The following is a 22,369-nucleotide window of genomic DNA, read 5'->3' as shown; positions in this document are numbered from 1 at the left end:
CTTAAAATTAATTAAAGATGAATTCTATTAAAAAAGACAGCTTCGCCAGCGCAAATGGGACTTGTTACTATCATATGCATTTTATTATTTTTTCGAGACAGGGTTTCTCTGTATTGTTTTGGAGGCTGTCCTGGAACTCGCTCTGTAGACCAGGCTGGCCTGCAACTCACAGAGATCCGCCTGCCTCTGCCTCCCGAGTGCTGGGATTAAAGGCGTGCACCACCACCGGCTCATGCACAGGTTTAAACTCCCGGCTTCCAAGGTTAAAGAAGGGCTGGCCCAGACAGATAAGACTTCGAGGTTAGCGGGAAGGTTTCTACTGAAGTGACTTGGGACGGGGGCTCTAAATAATGAAAACACGGAAAGGCGGTCACCGAGCATCCAGGGAAACCACGTGCGAGCACGCTCGCACCCAGTGGGGGCGCAGCCACCTCCTCCCGTGACACCGCACGCCCAGCTAAGCGGTGCGGCCCCGGGGAGCGGCATCGCGCCTGCGAGCCAGGAAGCGGGGCCCGGGAGAAGCGAGCGTGCAGTGGACGGCGCCAGCCGGCCCGCTCGCCCCGCACGGCGGCAGATTCGCGACACTGCCCCGTCCGCCGGCACACGCACGCGCTCCGGCGGGGGCGGGGCCCGACGCCGACGCTCGCCGCGCGCGTGCGCGCTGCGCCCGGGGCGGGGCGGTGCCCCTCCACCCCCGCGGCGGACGTCACTACGCAGGCGTCGGATCCCCGTGGGGGGCGGGGGGAGGAAAGGAGGCGACCGAAGACTCCATCCGCCATGTTGGATGCCGCAGATTCGCCATAACCTCTCCTGCGGGCTCTTTTCCTAAAAAAAAAATAAAAATAAGGAGCCAAGTTCCCTCAGGGGGCCCGGCCTTCTCGCTCGGCACGGGAGGGAGCCGGGAAGAGACCGAGGCTTTTTTTTTCTCCCCCCCCCGTCCGCCGCGGGGGCGTTGCCATGGAGACGCGGGCGGCAGGTGAGCCGGGATGGGGGCTGGGGCGCGGCGCCGGGGTGGGGGGTTGGGGCGCGGCGCGGGGGGCCCCCCGCTCGCGGGGAGCTGTGGGGCGGCGGCGCGCAGACTCGGGGCGGCGGAGGGATCCGCGGGCGGGCGGGCGGAGCGCGGTCCACGTTTGAGGGGCCGGCTTTGTCCTGCCGCCGAGGAGGAGGGAAAAAAAAGGGGCCTAGTGGAGTGCGAGCCGTGCGAGGGGAGGGCAGCGCGTGCGTGCGAGCGTGCGTGCGTGCGAGCCCGTGGGAGCCAAGCGAGGCGAGGGCAGCGCGTGCGTGTGCGAGCCTGTGCGAGCCGTGCTGGGGCAGCGCAGCGCCTGCGTGCGTGCGAGCCCTTTCCAGGCCAGTGGGCGGTGCTCGGCGTCCCGCAGGCGGCGAGCCGCGCCTACGAGGAGTTCGAATCCCGTTGCCCCCAGCTGTTTGGCTGGGTGACGAGCCTCGTTTGAGTGGGGCGTCTTTGTAAAGTAGTTAGATGACTGCTACCCCACACCCCCAGTTGTCAACCCCGTGCTCTTGGCCGGGACGATTTGAAATAAGGGTAACCTCCTGAGGGAAGGCGTCCCCAAGGACTCTCGCAGGTTGCAGTGAATGAGAGATGGGGCTTTGGCCGTGGAAGACCCTGCCCCGAGCGAGTTTGCCTTCTGTCCTTTGCTTCCCGTGCTTTTAAGAGAAATGCTCCGGGCCCCTCCTCCAGGCAGCCCTGGCACCTGCTCTGGCTGGGACGGACTGGAAGGGTGGGCGCCCCCACTTAGCCCCTGGTGCCCCCAACTCCCCACAGCACGGGGGGGGCAGGGGGCTGGCCTGCGATTGACACCGTTTTCCACTCTTGTTGACCTCGGGGCCGTGTGCTCGGTTCTCCTTGCTGCTCCCAGTTGCCGATCGTTTACTGGAGACCGGAGGGGTTGAGAGGGGTCCTCCAGCCTCGGATGGCGTGCGAACTGTGTTTGCTTGGCCTCTGCCACTGTCCCCGGTGTCTTGACTGGCTCTGGGCAGGGCCACTGTGTACTGAGCCACAGCGAAGGAGCCGTCTGCCCGCTCACCCCTGCCTTGGTGTGTGGGTCCCTGCTGGAGCCCCTGTCCAGCGAGCAGGGAAGTCATGCCCCCGGGGTTCGCCCTTCACCACCGCCTCTCGCCTCTCTCCGGCAGAGCCTGTCCCCTTATCGGTGGAAGCATCTAGAACTAGTGTGTGCTGCAGAGTGGACGTAGGTCAGAGGGACACAAAACAAGCCGTGACAGACCAGAGGGGTCGTAGTTTGAACTAAATGGGCTTCTGTCAACCCCTGAGCAGCTTAACCTCCGAGGAGTCCCAACGTTTTGTTGTAGTTAACTAGGGAGGGCAGCTTGGGCGCTGACCACGGTGCGGCGGGCATTGGCCAGGTAGAGCTCTCTTGTGTCTGGTCTCCTTTTCATGTGTCTCATCTACTTCTGGTGCAGTGGTTTCTGCCTCTTTCTCCTCTCACCGTGGAATTTAAATGGCAGTGGTCACTGTTCCTAAGAAGAATTTAGTGGCTGCTCTGGCCAGGCCTAGTCAGAGTTTGGTGTATTAAACAGATTTTCCTGATTGCATTTCCTTTTATAGATGTTTCGTGAAAACCCCCATGTCAAGATGGGCCAATTTAATTGAGGTTTTGCCTAGAATAACGATTGCCGCTTGTCGCCTGTTCATGCTCTTAAGCTTTCAGGCCTGAAACTTCCTTTCCAAGGGCAGGTATTTCCCTCAGGGGCCGTTGCTGTTTGTGTGGTTGTGAGAGCACAGGCTTTCCTGGGGAGACCTGCTCCCGGGATTCCTGAGGCCACCGGCCCCAACCATTGAACTCGCTGAGGGCCACGTGTTGTTCCCCTACCTTGTGCACGTTGGTGACACTCCAGAGGGTGCTGATTACAGCACTGTCACTGTCCAATGTTTGGGGAAGTATGTGTGGATGAAAAGGTGGGGCAGAACTGGATTATGACTTTTTGTTTCCTAAGGAGAGAAAAAGTAATTTTTGAGAGAAAAGTGAACATATTAGACATCTATTAGAGATTTAAAAGTTGGCTTTTAAAAAAAGAACATAAAATGTAAATACAAAAGATAATGCTTGGCCTATTAGTGTACAACAGGGCCTTAAAGCTGAGGAGCAGAAATGTCTTGTTTTCTTTTTAAAGTTTTAAAATTCAAGCCGGGTGTTGGTGGCACATGCCTTTAATCCCAGCACTTGGGAGGCAGAGACCAGTCTGGTGTACAGAGGGAGTTCCAGGACAGGCTCCAGAGCAATACAGAGAAACCCTGTCTCGAAAAATCAAAGCTAAAAAATAAACAAATGAATAAAATAAAAAATAGTTTAAAAAAATCATAAGTTGACACAGCTGTGCATACTGAGTCCAGTCTGTCACCTCAAGTGCCGATCCTTGAGATGAGAACATTTGAAATGTATTCTATTAGTGATTTTGAAGTGAAAAATACGTTGCTTACCCTCGTCACTCTGATAAGTAGCACATCACACACACAGTGAAAGGGTATTTATTTCTAATAACAGAGGCTTTGCCCCCTTGGCTCCCCACCTCCTGCATCGTCTGGAAACCCCACTCTGATCTCGGTACATCTGTGAGACCCCCTGTCTTAGCCCTACCTGTCTACATTGCAAAGGCATTTCCTCCCCTTTGGAAGTCAGAGCTATCTATGCTCCATTGTATGTCTTCATTTGCCCGCTGGTGGGCACCGCAGTTGAGTCTCAGGCTGTCTTAGTTTTTTTTTTCTTGTGAACACGGCAGTGCAGATGTCTCTTTGCTCACTGGTTTAGAATATTCTCAATCTTTAACTCTGTGATGATGACTGGCATTGCAACACACTGGCCTCTGGAATCTGTGTTCCAGCCTGTCTGGACAGAGGTAAGATGAGTAGGCGGGGACTTGGCTTCAGGGTATGGTGGACAGAGTTGACACCAGCTAACTCTGGGTAGGAAGGTGAGACGAGGGACTTGGAGCCAAGGAACATAGGGAGCTTGTGGTATCTGACACCACTCCGGCCCCAGTATCTTGAGGTCTCTAGCTGGCCCGTGTTCCTTCATCGATGCCAGTGGCCCTCAGCTGTCACCGTTCCTCATGCCCTTAGCGCTGGCTGGCTCGCACATGTTGCACTGGCCTTCCCCTCTTGAGTGTGTCACATAGATCTAGCAGCGGAAAGCCAGTTCCCCTAGGGAAAGGTGTAAGGAGCCGTGATAGATGTGAGCCCGGGATATCAGAGATGTCAGTGGGGCCCCATGCAAGGGATTCTGAAGACTTCTTGAATTGTTGGGTCTTACAGAGGGAATAGATACCTACTAAAAAGGGAGGGTGCCGAGACAGGTGGGACCAGCCAAAGCTCTTATCTTTAAAGGAATAAGAGATAGTTTATCCTGGAGTTATTTTGAGTGACCGTGGTCTGGGAGCACAGATTTAGGTCACTCTGAGTTCCATGTTCCAATGTGGAAGCAGTTTCCACCAAGTTTTTATAGTTTTACAGAACAGAGAAAGCCATAAATCAGAGCAAGTTTTAGAATACATGGGTGGGTATATCAGAGAGGTGGTTTATCAAGAAGGGAGGAAATTTCCTGTAGGCTCAAGAAGCTATCTGATGACATTCTGAGCTTTTGGATTGGTAGAAGCTAGTTGCCTAAGACAATAGATTCTAAAAGGTTTTTATTGGTCATAGGTGTGTGTGTGTATGTGTGTGTGTGTGTATGTGTGTGTGTATGTATGTGTGTAGGGGCCCAAGGAATGACTGTTCTGGAGGGGTGGGCCAGAACTTAAGATAAAGTAATTAGTTTCTGGACCTGCAACATTCCGATCTCTACAGTGCTGAAATTCTAGTCAGCCAGTCAGCCTCTGCAGATTTTGGGATCTTTTGCGGGGGGGGGGCAGCTCCTTCAGATCTCTACAGGGTCTAATTAAGACTCTATGGCCGGCGAAGGAAAAATAACTAAGGGGATCTGAGGTAGGGGAAACGGATTAACTCACAAATGATTGTTCCTTGTTCCTCGGCATGTCTCTTCAAGCTTCTCCCTAAATTCTTGGGGATACTGATATATGTATGTATGTATGTAACAGTAATTCTTTTGGCAATACAATGTGAGGTTTGAGTTTCTCAGGGTCAGCAAAGCAGATACGGTTCATACATGGTGCAATAAACTAAAACTGCTAGAAGCTATAGGGCTGTAAGTCAAGGAATGGGACTAAGTTCAATTTGCACAAGAAAAAGAACTTTGTGCCTTCCTGCTCTCTGGCCTAGGCTGCACAGGGCTTCAGGAAAGTTTACTTTCCTTTGAAGATGAGTAAATGGGCTGATTGCCTTTGTCCTTATCTTCTCAGGGAAAACACTGAACTAAAATCTTGGGTTAGTCTCAACAATGTCAAATGGCAGAAAGACACTTAAGGAAATGCTCAATATCCGTAGTCATTAGGGAGATGCAAGTCAAAAACACTCTGAGATTCCATTTTATACCAATCAGAATGGCTAATATCAAAACCACTAATGACAGCTTATGCTGGAGAGGATGTAGAGAAAGGGGAACACTCCTCTACTGCTGGTGGGAATGCAAACTTGTACAGCCACTGTGGAAATCAGTATGGAGATTTCTCAGAAAATTAGGGATCAGCCTACCTCAAAACCCTTCAATACCACTGTTGGGCATATACCCAAAGGAAGCTCATTCACATCACAAGGACATTTGTTCAACTATGTTCATAGCAACATTATTCATAATAGTCAGAACCTGGAAACAACCTAGATGCTCCTCAGCTGAAGAATGGATAAAGAAAATGTGATACATTTACACAGTGGATTACTACTCAGCCGTAAGAAACAATGGCATCCTACAATTCTCAGGCAAATGGACAGAATTAGAAAAAAATCAACCTGAGTGAGGTAACCCAGAACCAGAAAGACAAATATAGTAGGTACTACTCATAGGTGGATACCAGCCATAAAGCAAAAGATACCCAGCCTACAATCCATAACCCCAGAGAAGCTAGAGCCCTCTTCCAGAAACAGATGGAAGCAGATGTAGAAATCCACAACTAACCAACGGGCCAACCTCCTGGAGTACAATCGAAGTGAGGGAGGAGCAAAAATATGAACAAAGGAGTCAAGACCATGATGGGGAAATGTTAAGGGAAGCTTTTTCTTTGCTAGCCGCTTTGGTTTATCCCCCTGCCAGTCGCCTGGGCTCTGCCGCGCCAGCCTGGTTCTAGAACCGCATCAGTCCCAAATAAACACACAGGAGGCTATATTCATTATGAAGCTGTTGGCCTTGTTTGTCCCTTACTGGCTAGCTCTGCATTAAGTAATTACCCCATAATTGTTAATCTAAGTATGTTTCTTACCGGAGAATAGTTCCCGGCTTCCTACCCCATGCGGCTACATCTCGAACTCTCTTGTGTGTCTCCTTCCCAGAATCCTCCTGGACTCCCAGTCCCTCCTATCTAGGTTTTCTATAGGCTCAACAGTACTTTATTGACATATACACAGGACTTCCCCCAACAGGGAAACCCACAGAGTCAGGTGACCTGAGCTAGTGATCTCTCACTGACTCAGGTCTGACATAAGACCAAACTAGACTCCTTTAATAAAGGTGACAATGGTGTGGCTGGGACAATATATGAGGCCACTGGCAGTGGGTCCAAGATCTAACTCTAATGCACAAACAGACTTAGTGGAGTCCATTCTATATGGAGAGAGACCTTGCCCAGCCTAGACAGAGGAGTATGGGGGTGGAGAGGTACCTTGGTCCTGCCTCAACTAGATGATGGGACAGACTTAGTAGACTTCCTGGGGGGGCAGTGGAGGGAGGGGAAGGAGAGGAGGAAAGGGGAACTGGCATTGGAATGTAAAAAATAAGATTAATTTAAAAAAAGTAAAAGAAAATCTTGGGTTAGTGATCTGAGGTAAATGTAAATGTTAGAAGTTTGAGAATCTTTTAGTGTGGGGTTTAGTTTAGGTTATAGCTTCTCTGTCTGCCAGTGAAGTAAAAGCAGGATATGCTTATACATTCTTTTTTTTTATTTTTGGTTTTTATGAGACAGGGTTTCTCTGTATTGTTTTGGAGGCTGTCGGTCCAGCCTGGCCTCGAACTCACAGAGATCCACCAGCCTCTGCCTCCTGAGTGCTGGGATTAAAGGCGTGCACCATCACCGCCCAGCTTGCTTATGCATTCTATCTAGGTGTACATATCCTATCACCAGTTCTGGGCATGTAGTGATTCTGTGTCCTTGGATATCTGGGAATGTCTTAGATGGAATGCTTTTGCCTGGACCCCAAACACTGAGGGATGCCTTTCAATAAGGAAATTGCAGGAAGGCAGATCTCTGCATTTACATAGGGGAGAGGAACAGAGACCTGGTAGTGGGAAACAGGTTTCACACATAGCTAAGGAATGTAATCAGTAAACCCAAATGCATATGGGAAATTGTGCCCAATAGACTGAGATGCACTCATGACTGCATGTACACACGGTGCAGGACCACACAATACAATAGACTGAGATGCACTCATGACTGCATGTACACACGTGGTGCGAGACCACACAATACAATAGACTGAGATGCACTCATGACTGCATGTACACACGGTGCGAGACCACACAATACAATAGACTGAGATGCACACATGAGACTACATGTACACACGGTGCGAGGCCACACAATACAATAGACTGAGATGCACTCATGACTGCATGTACACACGGTGCGAGACCACACAATACAATAGACTGAGATGCACTCATGAGACTACATGTACACACGGTGCGAGACCACACAATACAATAGACTGAGATGCACTCATGACTGCATCTACACACGGTGTGAGACCACACAATACAATAGACTGAGATGCACTCATGAGACTACCTGTACACACGGTGCGAGACCACACAATACAATAGACTGAGATGCACTCATGACTGCATGTACACACGGTGCGAGACCACACAATACAATAGACTGAGATGCACTCATGACTGCATGTACACACGGTGCGAGACCACACAATACAATAGACTGAGATGCACTCATGAGACTACATGTACACACGGTGCGAGACCACACAATACAATAGACTGAGATGCACTCATGACTGCATCTACATACGGTGTGAGACCACACAATACAATAGACTGAGATGCACACATGAGACTACCTGTACACACGGTGCGAGACCACACAATACAATAGACTGAGATGCACTCATGACTGCATGTACACACGGTGCGAGACCACACAATACAATAGACTGAGATGCACTCATGACTGCATGTACACACGGTGCGAGACCACACAATACAATAGACTGAGATGCACTCATGACTGCATGTACACACGGTGCAGGACCACACAATACAATAGACTGAGATGCACACATGAGACTACATGTACACACGGTGCGAGACCACACAATACAATAGACTGAGATGCACACATGAGACTACATGTACACACGGTGCGAGACCACACAATACAATAGACTGAGATGCACTCATGACTGCATGTACACACGGTGCAGGACCACACAATACAATAGACTGAGATGCACTCATGACTGCATGTACACACGGTGCAGGACCACACAATACAATGAAGCAAAAGTGAGCCACTGTTTTCGGAGTCAATGGCCCGTCGCGCAGACCTCGTCTGGCCAGGACTGATTCTCATCAGATGACCTTCCTCTGGTGGGTTGACATCCCAACATCAGTTGCCACCTGCTGTGACTCTCGTGAGTCCGTAGCCGGGTGCAGCCTGTTGTCAGAAGGTTTTGTTCACTTCACAGCGGATGTCTCTGTGTCATCAGAACAGAGGCGGCGGGCTGAAGGCCTGTGCTGCTGAGACCCAGGGAAGGGAGCTGTTGCGAGTTTGCATGAGAATCTTGAGAACCAGGAGGGCAATGCCTGCTGGCCTGCCCTTCACAAACAGCTCATTGGTGCCTTGCAGGAAGCATTTTTGTAGTTGTGATTTAATACACGGAAGCAGACAGATCTCTTGTGTACTCAGGTAAAACCTCAGCCCTAATGATATATACGCTTTTTAAAAATCACCCCAGAAAAACCCTTCTCCCCCTGCACACCCAGTCTTTATCCTCTGCTCCAGAACAGCCCCTAGTCTTACTTCCCTCATAAACTGCATTGACCTTTTGTAGGATGTCACATAATTCTTTTGTGTCTGCCCCCCACCCCCCCTTTTTTTTAACTCAACATGAAGTTTCAGAAATCCATCTTTTTGTTTTTTTGTTTGCTTGTTTTTATTGCCTGGAAACCGCCACAGTTTATTTGCACGTTTCTTTTTAAATAAATACTTGGGCTGTTCTCATGTTTCCAGTTTTGTGTTCTTTTGTCTGCTTGTTTTTGTTTTTTTGAGTAGGGTCTCACTATGTAGGTTTGGGTGTCCTAGAACTTGCTATGTAGACCAGACTAACCTTGAACTCACAGGGAACCACCCTCTGCCTCTGCCCTCTGCGTGTGGGGTGAAAGCATACAACAGAATGCATGTTTCCAGTTTTTTATTACTGTGAACAAAGCTGCATTGAGTATTCTTTTTTTCTTTGTTTTTTAGTTTTTGTTTTGTTTTTCGAGGCAGGGTTTCTCTGTGCCTTTACAGGCTGTCCTGGAACTAGCTCTTGTAGTCTGGGTTGGCCTGGAACTCACAGAGTTCCAGTGCTGGGATTAAAGGTGTGCACCACCACTGCACAGCTTGCATTGAGTATTCTTACAAGTCTCTCGTGAACATTTATCTCCGTTTCTCCCGGGCAGTAAGTGCCTGGTGATAACGGGGTTGCTAGTTTGTTGGTGTCTTAGTCAGCTTTCTGTTGCTGTAAAGAGACACCATGACCATGGGACTCCTGTAAAGGAAAATGCTTAATTGAGGCTGGCTTATAGTTCCAGAGGTCAGTTTATCATGGTGTGACATGGTGACATGTAGGCAGACAGGGTGCTAGAGAAGAAACATCTTGATCCGCAGGCAGCAGAAGGAAAAACTGCATACGGGACATGGCTGGAGTATACAGAGCCCGCCTCCACCTTTACACACTTCCTCCGTTAAGGCCACACTTCCTCCAACAAGGCCACACCTCCTAATAGTGCCACTTCCTATGGGCCAAGCATTCCAACACTTGAGTGTGTGGGGCCATTCCTATTCAAACCCCCATAGTCAGTGAGGCATGCTTAACTCTTACAGAATCCTTGCCAGTGGTCCTGCCAGCTACATTAGCACATCACAGGGGCAGCTCTGCCTGCAGTGGGGCGTGGCCAGGCACGTGCGCAGAATGTCCAGCTAGAAGAAACAACTGCCAGCAAGCTGTCCACGGCATTAGGACAGGAAAGGACCTGAAGAGACCACAGATATCAAGCTTGTGTTGAGCATTGCTGGTTCCAAGTGGGGTGAGGTTAAATGAGGTAACACTGCGTATGCTCTTGCTTTAAGACGGGCGGATCTCAGTGAGTTCGAGGCCAGCCCAGTCTACACAGTGAATTCCAGGACTGTTACACAGAGAAACCCTGTCTCGAAAAACCATAAAAAAAAGATGCCTATATGGAATGTGTTTGGGGACATGGAGTGATTGGGGCTTATACCAGAGCCTGTGTCCAGTGTTTGATTACTGTGAGACTAAAACTCCACTGGGTATTCTTACACACTGGACCCGCGGCTCCTTGGTTAAGAGCTTTCAGGGGCTCTGACCTGGAGCAAGCCCTGTGGTGAGTCAGGCTCAGGCAATGCAGTGAGCAGGGGAAAATCTCGGGGAGGTGCAGACTAGGGGAGGAGTCCTGCTGAGAGTCATGGCCACATTTTAGTGACTTGGCTGCCGCCACCGCCGCCGTGACTGAGTAACTGACAGAAGCGACTCAGATGAGGGGTTATTTTAGTTCAGACATTCTGGCACGGCGCCTGGCAGCTGGGCATCTGTCCATGGCTGCAGGAGCTCATGTGTTACCTGCGACATCTCTGTGGATCAGGAAGTAAACATACCTTGTCTGAACGGGGCGTCCATTAGCAACCAGGGGCTCCGGCCCCGTGGCCTTACATCTGCCATCCTGTCCCTGTGTCCAGAAGGTTCCACAGCCTCTCTGAACAGTGCCACCAGCTGGGGACCAACTGTCCAAATGCGTGAGCCTATAGGGACATTTCATATCAAAGTCCTGTCACAATCTCATGTGAAAATAGTCCGGGCAGAGCTCCGGGCCGTGTGGCCTGAAGGTTACCTGGGGCAGAATCGGGCACGCCACATGGCCCGTTTATTCTCTGCTATGATGTCTTTTGCCTCCCTGCCTTTCCTCTGCATCCTGTGGATTTGACAGTACCCTTGGGAATCTGATGGGTAGTGAAAGTGGTTTGAATTAGTAAATCATTACACGGTGCAGGGCCTGGCCCTTTAAGTCCCCAGTTGTGTTCCATGCCAGGTGTTTGACATCCTTTCACACACACTCAGAACAGCGGGTGTATTGTCTCCACTCTGCAACTGGGGCAGAGGCTGGGGTAGAGTCACTAGGCTGTTCTTGGGGAGGGCTTCGGAACAGGGAGCCGAGCAGAGTGAGAGCCATGTCAGTTCCCGGACCCCCTTAAGAAGCTCATCCTAGATGCCCTCCTGAAATCTCGTCAAGTTCAAGACTCTGGGCCTGGGCCACATCAGGCATGGCTTCAGTTCTTGAGGCCCGGTGACCTGGAGAGGCTTGAGCAGGGGAGGGAAGGGATGATTGCATGAAGGCTGCCCAGTCTACTGAAGGCTGTCCATGGAGCCTGCCAAATCGTCACGCCAGTATCCAGTGACTGCTGTAAGTGCGCCCGAGACCCGAGCTTCTGGGTAATTCCATAGAACACTATGAGAGTGATTCTCCCTGGAGCAGGGCGTGTATGTGTGGCCAAGGGGCCTGTGTGCAAGGAACACAGACCAGCGTTTTCTAAATGGGATTGTGAAGACAAATTCGTCCTTTAGAATCCATGAGCAGGATTGGTTCCCAGACCCCCAGTGATACCCAAATCTGTGCATGCTCAAGTCCCAGATGGAAAGTGGGCCAGCATCCGCATGGACAGTGGACACATTCCTTTGGAAGCTTTATATCGTGTGGTGTGTGGATTGCTTGCAATACCAGCTACCACAGTGTTAATGCTACTTAGTGTGCTGGTTGGCGTTGTCAGTGTGACACAAGCTAGAGTCACCTAGGAAGAGAACTTTGATGGAGGAGCTGCCTCCATCACATTGGCCTGGGGGGGGGTGAGGGGTGGCATTTCCTTGATCAGTGATTGACGTGGGGGAGCCCAGCCCACTGTGAGCACTTCAACCCCTAGGCAGGTGATCCTGGGTTGTATGACAGCAGATGAGCAAGCCATGGGTCTTTGCTTCAGTTCTTGCTACGTGTTCCTGCCTTGGCTTCCCCTGATGATGGACAGACTGTAACCTGTAAGCCAAATAAACCCTTTCCTCCTCCAACTCACTTTGGTCAGTGTTTTATTACTGTAGCATTGAAGCAAACTAGATCAACTATTTGATTTTTATTTCGGGACTGATAACAAAAAACGTCTATGCGTGTTTAGTACAGGTATGTTTATTTTTTTCCCTAAATATTTTTGATTTCTGATTGGCGGATGGTTAGTGGTGGTTGTTAGGAGTGGGAGGAGGGAGCATGAGGAATTGGTGTCTGGTGGGAACAGAGGATGTTTGGGGAAGATGAAACATTGCTGGAGATGTCTGATGGTGATTACTGCACACCTGGATGAACGGACCCAGTGTCCTGGCCCGAACACTTCAAATTGTCTGAAATGCCAAGGTTTATGCTATGTGTAATGTTGCCACGCACACACACACACACACACACACACACACACACACACGCACGCACACAAAGACTGTAGTTGCTTTGCTAAGATTTGCTTGCTGAAGATGGCAGAGCTGGAGAGGTAGGCCTGCTCAAGCCCTGTGGAGCCCAGGAGATCATGAGTGAGTTCATGGCAGGCACTGGCAGGGAGAAGGGACTGGTTAGGAAGAGTTCAGAGTCTTGACTGGCAGTGATAGCATCACTTCCCGTCCTGCTGGGGTTCAGAGAATAGTGCAGTAGTCCACAGGCGGTATCAGGCGTGCATAGGGCAGGGTGGGAGACGCAGAGGGCGATCACTTTCTGCTGAGTTGGAGAGGGGCTCAGGAAAACCCTAGGGTGATGTTGGAGCTGAAAAACCAATCTAGAAGGTCCTAGCGGGGGAAGGGCATGGGGCGACCTTTGTATGTCCAGCTGCTTGGCCAGTGCTCCTCTGGGGTGGAACAGTGCTCCACAGTCCAGAGTTGAACACTTAGCCTCCTGTGTTAACTTTGGCCTCCTCAGTCCTGCTGGGAAAGTGTGCGTTGGCTGTCCCTGCCCTGCCTCCAGCTGCCAGCCGCTGGCAGAGCTATCAAGATGTCCTGGGTTCTGGATATCAGCCCATGCTCTATTTATAGTCCTTGCACCCCGTCTGCTGAGGCAGCTTCCGGCTGCCCCACTAGTTTTGTCTTGTGCTGAGGGATCGTAGACGGTGGGAGACAGCAGTGTCTTACAGCCCAGGAGACCTAGCTTTGTGAGCCAGCCTCTCCGGGTGACGGTTCCTGCAACTCATGTGAGCCCCACTTCGCACTGCTGTAAATTTGGAGTCAGGGGTGCCCCGTTCTCTGAGAACTCTGCTCTCCGAGGAAGGCCATCAGAGGAAGTGCTCACAGCTGTGGCCTTGAAAGTCCTGCGCTGGAGACTTCCCTGACTGCCTGTGGTGCTCCGTGGGTCCTGGAATGTCACTCCCTAGGCACACCAGGCTCGCCAGGATGCCCTGCTGTGTTTGCACTGTTGTAGTCAGCCCGTGAGGGCCCACAGCAGCCCATTGGTTGCTCAGCCCTCACGGTTGGACACCAGCCTTCCCTGGCCTCTATTCCCTGTCAAGCATGAACCTTCCAGCACCCATGCTCTTCAACAGCAAAGAAGTTATTATTTCTATTACTGTTATCATCATTATTATTTTGGTTTTTTGAGACAGGGTTTCTCTGTGTTGCAGCCCTAGCTGGAACTCTGCTCTTGTAGACCAGGCTGGCCTCAAATTCACAGAGGTCCACCTGCCTCTGTCTCCCAAGTGCTGGGATTAAAGGCGTGCGCCACCATCACTTGGCAAACTTTGGTGTGTGTGTGTGTACGTGCGCGCACCCCCCCAACCCCCGTAGCTATTACTTTCCCCACTGTAACTGAAATTCTAATAATAGGATATTGACTTTGATTTGCAGCCTGAAAGGCAGAGAGCTTGGGTCACATGCTGGTATCAGCAACAGTGACCAAGCCAGGCTTTGCATATTACTTGTCTGACCCCAAGCCACATCTGATGATGCATTCGGATTACAGAATGAAGCCTCCATGTTTAGGAGCAGCACCAGGGAAATGTAGGTGGAGGGTCAGTATCCTCCTTGTGCTAGGTGGGCAGGGTGGTGGCATTCGCCACCTTCTGTTCTGTTTTCTACAGAGAGCTTGGCGGGTGGGCTTCCTCCCCATGTCCTCCTCCTTTAAACTCACAAGTGTGTTTCAGGGATTCCCTTCAGACCCGTTGGTTTCCCATCCATCTCTCTGGGACTCTCTGGTTTCTTAGATGTTGCTGAGGCATCTTTAGTAATTCTCCTACGGCAGGAGGGCCTTCCTGCCAACTCTAGGGACAGCCCTGCCACTTGTCACCCCCCTAATCTACAGGAGCAGACCCTGCTGGAAGACGGTTTCCTTCAGTTCAGTCTTAGCAGCCACTTAAAAAAACCAACCCAGGGCATTTTCAAGTGTCTGAGGCCAGGCCAGCAGGGAGCGGCCGCAGGAAGAAGCAGGTGCTCTCCGGGTCCAGCATGGCCGTGGGACGCCTCCTGCAGATATGCTGAGAGCACACGGGCCACGAGGAACCTGGTGCCTTGTCCCTTGTGGTTCACCTTAGGTATTGCCAGTCATGAGAATGCCTCCTTTACCTGTTAGCCTTCGGGCAACTTCTATAAGGATGCCTTGGGCTATGTCAAGTCCATTCCCAACAAGCCAGCCCTACCTCCCGGGCTTCCCACTCTGGTTTCTCCCTGATACCAGAGGGTTAGTTTGTAGCCTCTCTGCCTATGGTGTTTTCTATAGGAAGCTGTTGTTGGCACAACAGCTTCCTTTCCTTGGGCAAATCCATTCTTATGTATTTTTAATAGTAAAGACAGTTTCCTAGAAGCTAACCTTCAGTTTGAAACCCTAGATATAGAACATAGAAACATTTGTACAAATTTCAGGACAGGACTAACTAGTTATAGACTCTCTTTTTATACTATCTGATGCTGTCTGATACTTATGTTCTTTGCCAGTGTGACTTGAGAATTCAAGTGTGTGAGGATTGCTGTAGCTGTGAGAGTTTGTAGAACATAATCTGGTGGCCTGAGGGAGGAGGGAGAGAGTCCAGGGAGAGACTGTTCTGCACTGACCTCTTGGGATGCTCAGAGGGAAACATTGGCCCTGCAGAATATATTCCATGTTAGTCTTTGTTTTTGTGTAAAGTCGTCGTGCAGAGTAGCCGAGAGCATCAGAGCCCCCACAAGCCCTCTGTTCCGGGGTCAGCACTTTACTGCCTTGATTCCTTTTCTTTCTTTCCCGTGTCTCTGCTCCGGCTGAGATAAAGCTGTGGGCACAGTGCCCCTGCCACCGTCTGACTCTTGCCAGTGTTCAGTTTCCGGTGAACGGAGTGCCTCTACTGTGTCAGCGCGGTTGCCGTAGTCACAGTGTGCGAATCACAGTAGGGCAGTCATGATTCACATTCCACTGACTCTCCATAATGCCCCGTGTAAGGGAGAGTGTGTACGCACAGCATTCCAGCATCCTGTTTCTTTGCTCTCCATAATGCCCCGTGTAAGGGAGAGTGTGTACGCACAGCATTCCAGCATCCTGTTTCTTTGCTCTCCATAATGCCCCGTGTAAGGGAGAGTGTACGCACAGCATTCCAGCATCCTGTTTCTTTGCTCTCCGGGCTGGGGCTGTTCCTCTGCCTCTGTTTCAGGGCACGGTGTTTGAGGCCTGTGGCTGCTTGTTTTGCAGGTTACCCTTCCTTACGATCAGGTGCTGGTTGTGCACCTTTGGGAATTAGCACAGGAATGCCTGGAGTTCTCAGCATCATTTGCAGTGGCCCATGATTTCCAGTCATCTCCTTGCCACTGATGCTACATGCTTGAAGGGGTCATGTTCATTGTCTTGAGGCTACTGATTTTCCCTTTGTCATTAAATGCCCAGGGCAAATACTTTGAGGGTTTTTTCTTTTGTTTGTTTGTTTGTTTTTGAGACAGGGTTTCTCTGTGTAGCCTTGGTTGTCCTGGAACTCACTTTGTAGAACACGCTGGCTTTGAATTTATGCACAGCACACAGAGATCCGCCTTCCTCTGCCTCCCAAGTGCTGGGATTAAAGGCGTGTGCCACCACCGCCCTCCAAACTTTGAGATTTCGTTTGTTATGCTACATCTCACTCCTCAAACCTTCTTCTTTCTCTGTCTCTCCTCCCCGCCCCGTTTCCAGTGATTATTCCTGCCAGACTCTGTGATTATAATACTTGCTCAGTAGTTTCTTCTGCTTTTACAGCCTGTCACTGCCCGCCCCCACCACCATAGTGTGAACTGTGCCAGAATATAAACACTGGGAATTTAGGGTTAACACGTGGTATTTGCATGTAGGCATGTGTTGTTGAAGGATCACCATAGGCATCATTCTCCACGGGCAAGAACGTCTTCTTTTCGTTGATATATGTTACTGGAGACTCACTGACTCTCTTTTTTAGTCAGTGATTTACTCCTTGCTCTTTGTTCACTGGTTTTGGCTGTTTGATGCTCCTAAACCCTGATGTCCTGATATGACTGCTTTTTCTTGAGCGTCTCATTGCTTTCTGGTCCAGGATGCTCTGGGTCTATTCTGTCTCTTCCTTCTTCCAGGTCTGGGACCTGATGCTTCTTCCAGGAGACCTGGTTCCTTGTAGTGGAGAATGGCATGGGAAGTTGGACTTCCCATGGGGGAGGGGCTGGGCTGTCACTGGCAGGCTTCTGTGTCTTTGCCATCGGTGTAAACACAGCTAGGAAATGGGCGTCTCCTTACATGTGTGGTATAGCATGCATCTGTGCTCATGCACACTCCCATCTGTGTTTTTATCTGCAAGGCTGTTAATTTCATGTAGAACTTTGCAACTCCAGTTTAACACCACAGGGTCTGTTTCCTCCTCCCTGCTGGGCACATCTGTAAGTCCCTCTCCTGGTAGGGAGAGAGCCTTTCTGAACCCACAGCATGCCTGGCTGCTTGATCCCTCCCAGAATATGCTAAGTACTCTGAATCCCAAACCCTTGTCTCTGCTGACCGGAGCTCCTTCCTTAGTCGGAGGCTTTTTTCCTCTCTGGCTTGAATCTGTGGGGCGGATTCCACCTTCTGCGGTCTCTGCTCCTGTTCAATGCAGTTACACACATTTCTTTAAAATGTGAGCGGTTCACTTGAGTCTTCTTGATTTCACCTTAGGGTCCCTATACTTGTTTATTTTATTTATCTGTAATGAATGCTTGTTTTTTTTTCTTTGAGCAGTATATTTCTTGCATTTCAGTGAGAGGGCAGAATTTTCTTTTTACTTTGCCCCTTCTGTTTGTGAGTTATAACATATAACCTGCAGAGTGTTGGGATGGGGCGTGTCTCTAAGAAAGCCACCGAAGCTCTGGATGGCATTGGGATTGAACTAAGGCTTAATCTTTGATCTGGGCTGCGCTGCCCAGGCTCTGCTGGCCTCCAGTGAGCCTCCCCTCCCTAGGCACGTGGCCTCCATCTCGTATGAACTCCTTTAATCCATCATTTAGACACTGTGTGTTTGTATTTTAAACGGGGCCACCCGTCACTGTTTTCTTCACTGCTGGGACTAGGGGTGGCTGTCCCACGCTGAGCCTCACCTTCTTACCCAGGGTCCTCAGGTGAAGACTGGGAGTCTCGTGCCCTCACCGCAATGGAGTTCAGCATTGCTCTGGGCAGGGAACCTTCTTAGGTAACTCTTAACATTTCTGTTTTCAGGACTTTAACTACATTTCACATTTTAAGATGCATGCTCTTGGTGTTTTAAGACTTTATGCTGTATTAGGGGAAACAGATAAGCCTACCACTAAATCTGCTGTTACAAGCTGTGGTCATAGTACCAAGCCAGTAAGGAGGGGACAGGGAACTCTGGAAACCCAGATGAAAGTGGTTACACAAACCTCTCCGTGAGAACAAGGCTGCATCTGCCACTCAAGCACAGGTCCTGAGTTCCTGAACAAGTTTGGTAGGCAGGGAGCAGGTGCTGCCAGAGTTCTCATTGGCCCGCTTGTGTCCTCATAACCCTGAGTACTGGGCTACCAGTGTCTGCCTGAGGCGGCATCCCTAGAACCCTCAGGGCGAGGGCAGCTGGCCTGACTCTCTGAGGTTCCGCACCCGCATAAACACAGGTGCAGCTGCCCTGCAGAGTGATGCTGGTGTGTGTGTGTGTGTGTGTGTGTCCCTGCAGAGTGATGCTGGTGTGTATGTTTGTGTGTGTGTGTGTATGTGTGTGTGTGTGTCCTGCAGAGTGATGTTGGTATGTGTGTGTTTGTGTGTGTGCATGTGTGTTTGTGGTCCTGCAGAGTGATGCTGGTGTGTATGTTTGTGTGTGTGTTTGTGTATGTGTGTGTGTGTGTGTCCTGCAGAGTGATGCTGGTGTGTGTGTGTGTGTCTATGTATGTGTGTGTGTGTCCCTGCAGAGTGATGCTGGTGTGTATGTTTGTGTGTGTGTGTGTATGTGTGTGTGTGTGTCCTGCAGAGTGATGCTGGTGTGTGTGTGTGTTTGTGTGTGTGTATTTGTGTGTGTATATGTGTGTGTGTATGTGTGTTTGTGGTCCTGCAGAGTGATGCTGGTGTGTGTGTGTGTGTGTGTGTGTGTGTGTGTGTGTGTGTGTGTGTGGGGGGGAAGAAGCCAGGGCTGTCTGAACCTGCCAGACTTTGGCTGGTAGTTGAGTTGAGCGCTTCTCCCCCCCAGTGGCAAGAGTCCACAAAGTCGGGCCCCAGAGAGCGACACTGGCACGGCAAATGGAGCGGCTGCACTTGTACCCCTGGAGGGAGGCCTGGGCCTTCCTCATCTCTAATTGTGCCTGGCAGAGGACGTGACACGTCCTGGGCATTCACTAATACTGAGTTACGAAGCTACTGAATGTAAGTTAGCCACGGAACACAGGCTCATTTCATAGTTTGTCTTCAGGAAAAGGAGATGGGTCATTTGGGTGAGCTGAGGGTAGGTGGGTGGGTGGTGGCTTGGAAACTTCTTTCCCTACTTGTCTTTGCATTTAAAGCTCTCCTCTGGCGTCACAAAGGACCTTAGTGATGTCTGGATATTAAGGGGCAGCTCTTACTCCTAGAATTAATTTTGAGACCCATGACACTCAGCAAGACCAATCCCAGGCTTTTATCGTAAGTAGAGCAGACACTTACAATTTGAATTTGAATTAGCACGGTCCCCACATCTGCCTTCAGCTTCTACCCAGGCTGTTACCTGTTTTCAATTGTGACCTGTGAGCCCCAGCACACAGCCGGCATTTAAACCTGCGACAGTAATAAATGAGCATGTCCCTCTGTCACCTGCCTTCTTCCCTGCAGAGTGTGACCAGCACTGTGGTAATTTCATGGCGGTATCTCCACCTTGCTAACCCAGTGTCTCCACTTTCTAGATTTAACTGAGTTCCAAAGGTTCTTGAGTGGTGGAGGCTCTGCCCAGCCTCGTGGGGGTCAGGGAAGGAGACGTGTCAGCCGTGTCTCTGATGTGCAGTGGCAGGCATCCCTGGTAATCTGGAAGCAGTGTGAGGGGACTCTGGGTTTGTATCTAGCCCAGACCAGGATGTGCTGTAAGTGGGCAAGATCCCTGAGTTGGAGGAGTTGGTCCAAAAAGGATGGAGTTTCTCATGGAGCTTTTGGAAATGCACTACAGGGCAGATGCTCTTGTGGGTATCCTCAGTTACATGAGGTGTGCTGTTAAAGGGCATCTAGTGTTCTTCGTTTTATTTTAACGTGGCTTCTAGAAGTTTAAAATCCCATCAGTGGCTACCTCCTATTCCTTTTGGCTGTGCTTGTTTACACAAAGCACTGGGCCTTGTATTTGTGCCTGAGGTGGAGAAGTGGGCGTGGTTCCTCCCATCTGTGGAATGAGCTTCTGACTCCGCCCTTCCCAGCACACTGGTAGGATCTGTGGAGTCCCCACTGCCTGGCAGGTGGTCCCTTACTAGTCTGAGTTTACTCAGTGGGTTGGTTAGCTTGCAAGCTGCTTAGCTTCTCCTACTCAGCCCACTCACAATGCATGCTAAGTTCAGGTTTGTTGATTGGAAATGTTGCCTACACTGAAGTGGGTTAAGTCAGGCCAAATTTCCCAGGACTTGACTTTGCTTCCTTGGGTCCTTCTCCCAAGAAGCAGTATGTCTACAGGCTGCCTAGGTGGGGAGGGGACAAGAGCACTGTCCTTCCTGGGAGCAAACTGCTTCAGTCTTGAACATCAGGCCACATGAGAAAACAGCAACTGAACAGGACAGTGGCTCTGTGTGGCCTGGCTGCCCGTCCTTCGGTGTTCTGCTTTGTTGGCCTTCTGCAACACTTCTTCCTAGTCCTGCCTGGCTGAGGGTGCAGGGTCCTGCTGGGCTGGGGGTGCAGGGTCCTGCTGAGGGTGCAGGGTCCTGCTGAGGGTGCAGGGTCCTGCTGGGCTGGGGGTGCAGGGTCCTGCTGGGCTGGGGGTGCAGGGTCCTGCTGGGCTGGGGGTGCAGGGTCCTGCTGAGGGTGCAGGGGTCCTGCTGAGGATGCAGGGGCCCTGCTGGGGATGCAGGGGTCCTGCTGGGGGTGCAGGGGTCCTGTTGAGGGTGCAGGGGTCCTGCTGGGGGTGCAGGGATAGATTATGAGAGCGGAACTTGGACATATATGGGGCTCACCTTACAGAGCTCGAATCCAAGTCGGCCTAGTACCTGCCATCTTTTCTTTCTTCCCTTCATTTCCTGGCCTCTTTTCTTGCCTTCTTCCTGTTTTTCTCAGTTCCTTGAGAGTTATAGCCTCCATTTCTACTTGGTGTCACCATGATGCTATTTTGTTTTAAAAGTTTCTGAATTGCCTATGCCCTGTTTCCCTGAAGTAAATGTGTGTGTACATGTATGCATGAACAAGTGTGCATGTTGTTAGCCCATGTGTCTGTGCATGTGGTTTTACTTGTATGTATGTGTGCGTGGGTATGCATATGCATACACATTTATGCTTTATGTGTGTGTGTATGTGTGTGTGTGTGCGCGCACGTACGTGTGCGTGCGCTCTTTCGTGCGCGCGCCTGTCTCAGAGGACGGAGGATGTAAGTGGAGAAGCAGTCACTATAGCCAGCTAGACTTTAGGAGTAAAACACTGATTGCCCTTTTTAGCATCAGCACTTTGCTAACCAGAAATGACCCCATCACCCATATGATGTCCCCATCACCCATATGATGTCCCCCTCACCCATATGATGTCCTCCTCACCCATATGTCCTCCTCACCCATATGATGTCCCCCTCACCCATATGATGTCCCCCTCACCCATATGATGTCCTCCTCACCCATATGATGTCCCCCTCACCCATATGATGTCCCCCTCACCCATATGATGTCCTCCTCACCCATATGATGTCCCCCTCACCCATATGATGTCCCCCTCACCCATATGATGTCCCCCTCACCCATATGATGTCCTCCTCACCCATATGATGTCCTCCTCACCCATATGATGTCCTCCTCACCCATATGATGTCCTCCTCACCCATATGATGTCCTCCTCACCCATATGATGTCCTCCTCACCCATATGATGTCCTCCTCACCCATATGATGTCCTCCTCACCCATATGATGTCCTCCTCACCCATATGATGTCCTCCTCACCCATATGATGTCCTCCTCACCCATATGATGTCCCCATCACCCATATGATGTCCTCCTCACCCATATGATGTCCTCCTCACCCATATGATGTCCCCCTCACCCATATGATGTCCCCCTCACCCATATGATGTCCTCCTCACCCATATGATGTCCCCCTCACCCATATGATGTCCTCCTCACCCATATGTCCCCCTCACCCATATGATGTCCCCTCACCCATATGATGTCCCCCTCACCCATATGATGTCCTCATCACCCATATGATGTCCTCCTCACCCATATGATGTCCTCCTCACCCATATGATGTCCCCCTCACCCATATGATGTCCTCCTCACCCATATGTCCCCCTCACCCATATGATGTCCCCATCACCCATATGATGTCCTCCTCACCCATATGATGTCCTCCTCACCCATATGATGTCCTCCTCACCCATATGATGTCCTCCTCACCCATATGATGTCCT

The 22,369-nt window shown here is 50.6% G+C and overlaps 1 protein-coding gene across 3 annotated transcripts in view; it reads left to right on the top strand.

The window, feature by feature from the left end:
* Window positions 1-737: 737 nt before the first annotated feature.
* Zfat (zinc finger and AT-hook domain containing) overlaps window positions 738-22,369 on the top strand; it is a 179,000-nt gene continuing 157,368 nt past the window's right edge. Inside the window, exon 1 of one of the 3 annotated variants that reach the window (XM_040730394.1) lies at window positions 738-976. In XM_040730394.1, coding sequence (XP_040586328.1) covers window positions 958-976 — 19 coding nt within the window. In that variant the 5' untranslated portion in view covers window positions 738-957. Of the gene's footprint in view, window positions 977-11,416; window positions 11,778-22,369 lie in introns of those variants that run through there. The other 2 variants (XM_040730393.1, XM_040730395.1) reach the window with 2 other exon arrangements.

Source organism: Mesocricetus auratus, unplaced genomic scaffold, assembly GCF_017639785.1.
Source record: "Mesocricetus auratus isolate SY011 unplaced genomic scaffold, BCM_Maur_2.0 Super-Scaffold_100023, whole genome shotgun sequence".
In the NCBI taxonomy this organism is placed as follows: Eukaryota; Metazoa; Chordata; class Mammalia; order Rodentia; family Cricetidae; genus Mesocricetus; species Mesocricetus auratus.
The sequence above is the reverse complement of the archived record's forward strand: the minus strand, read 5'-3'. Positions and strand labels throughout refer to the sequence as shown.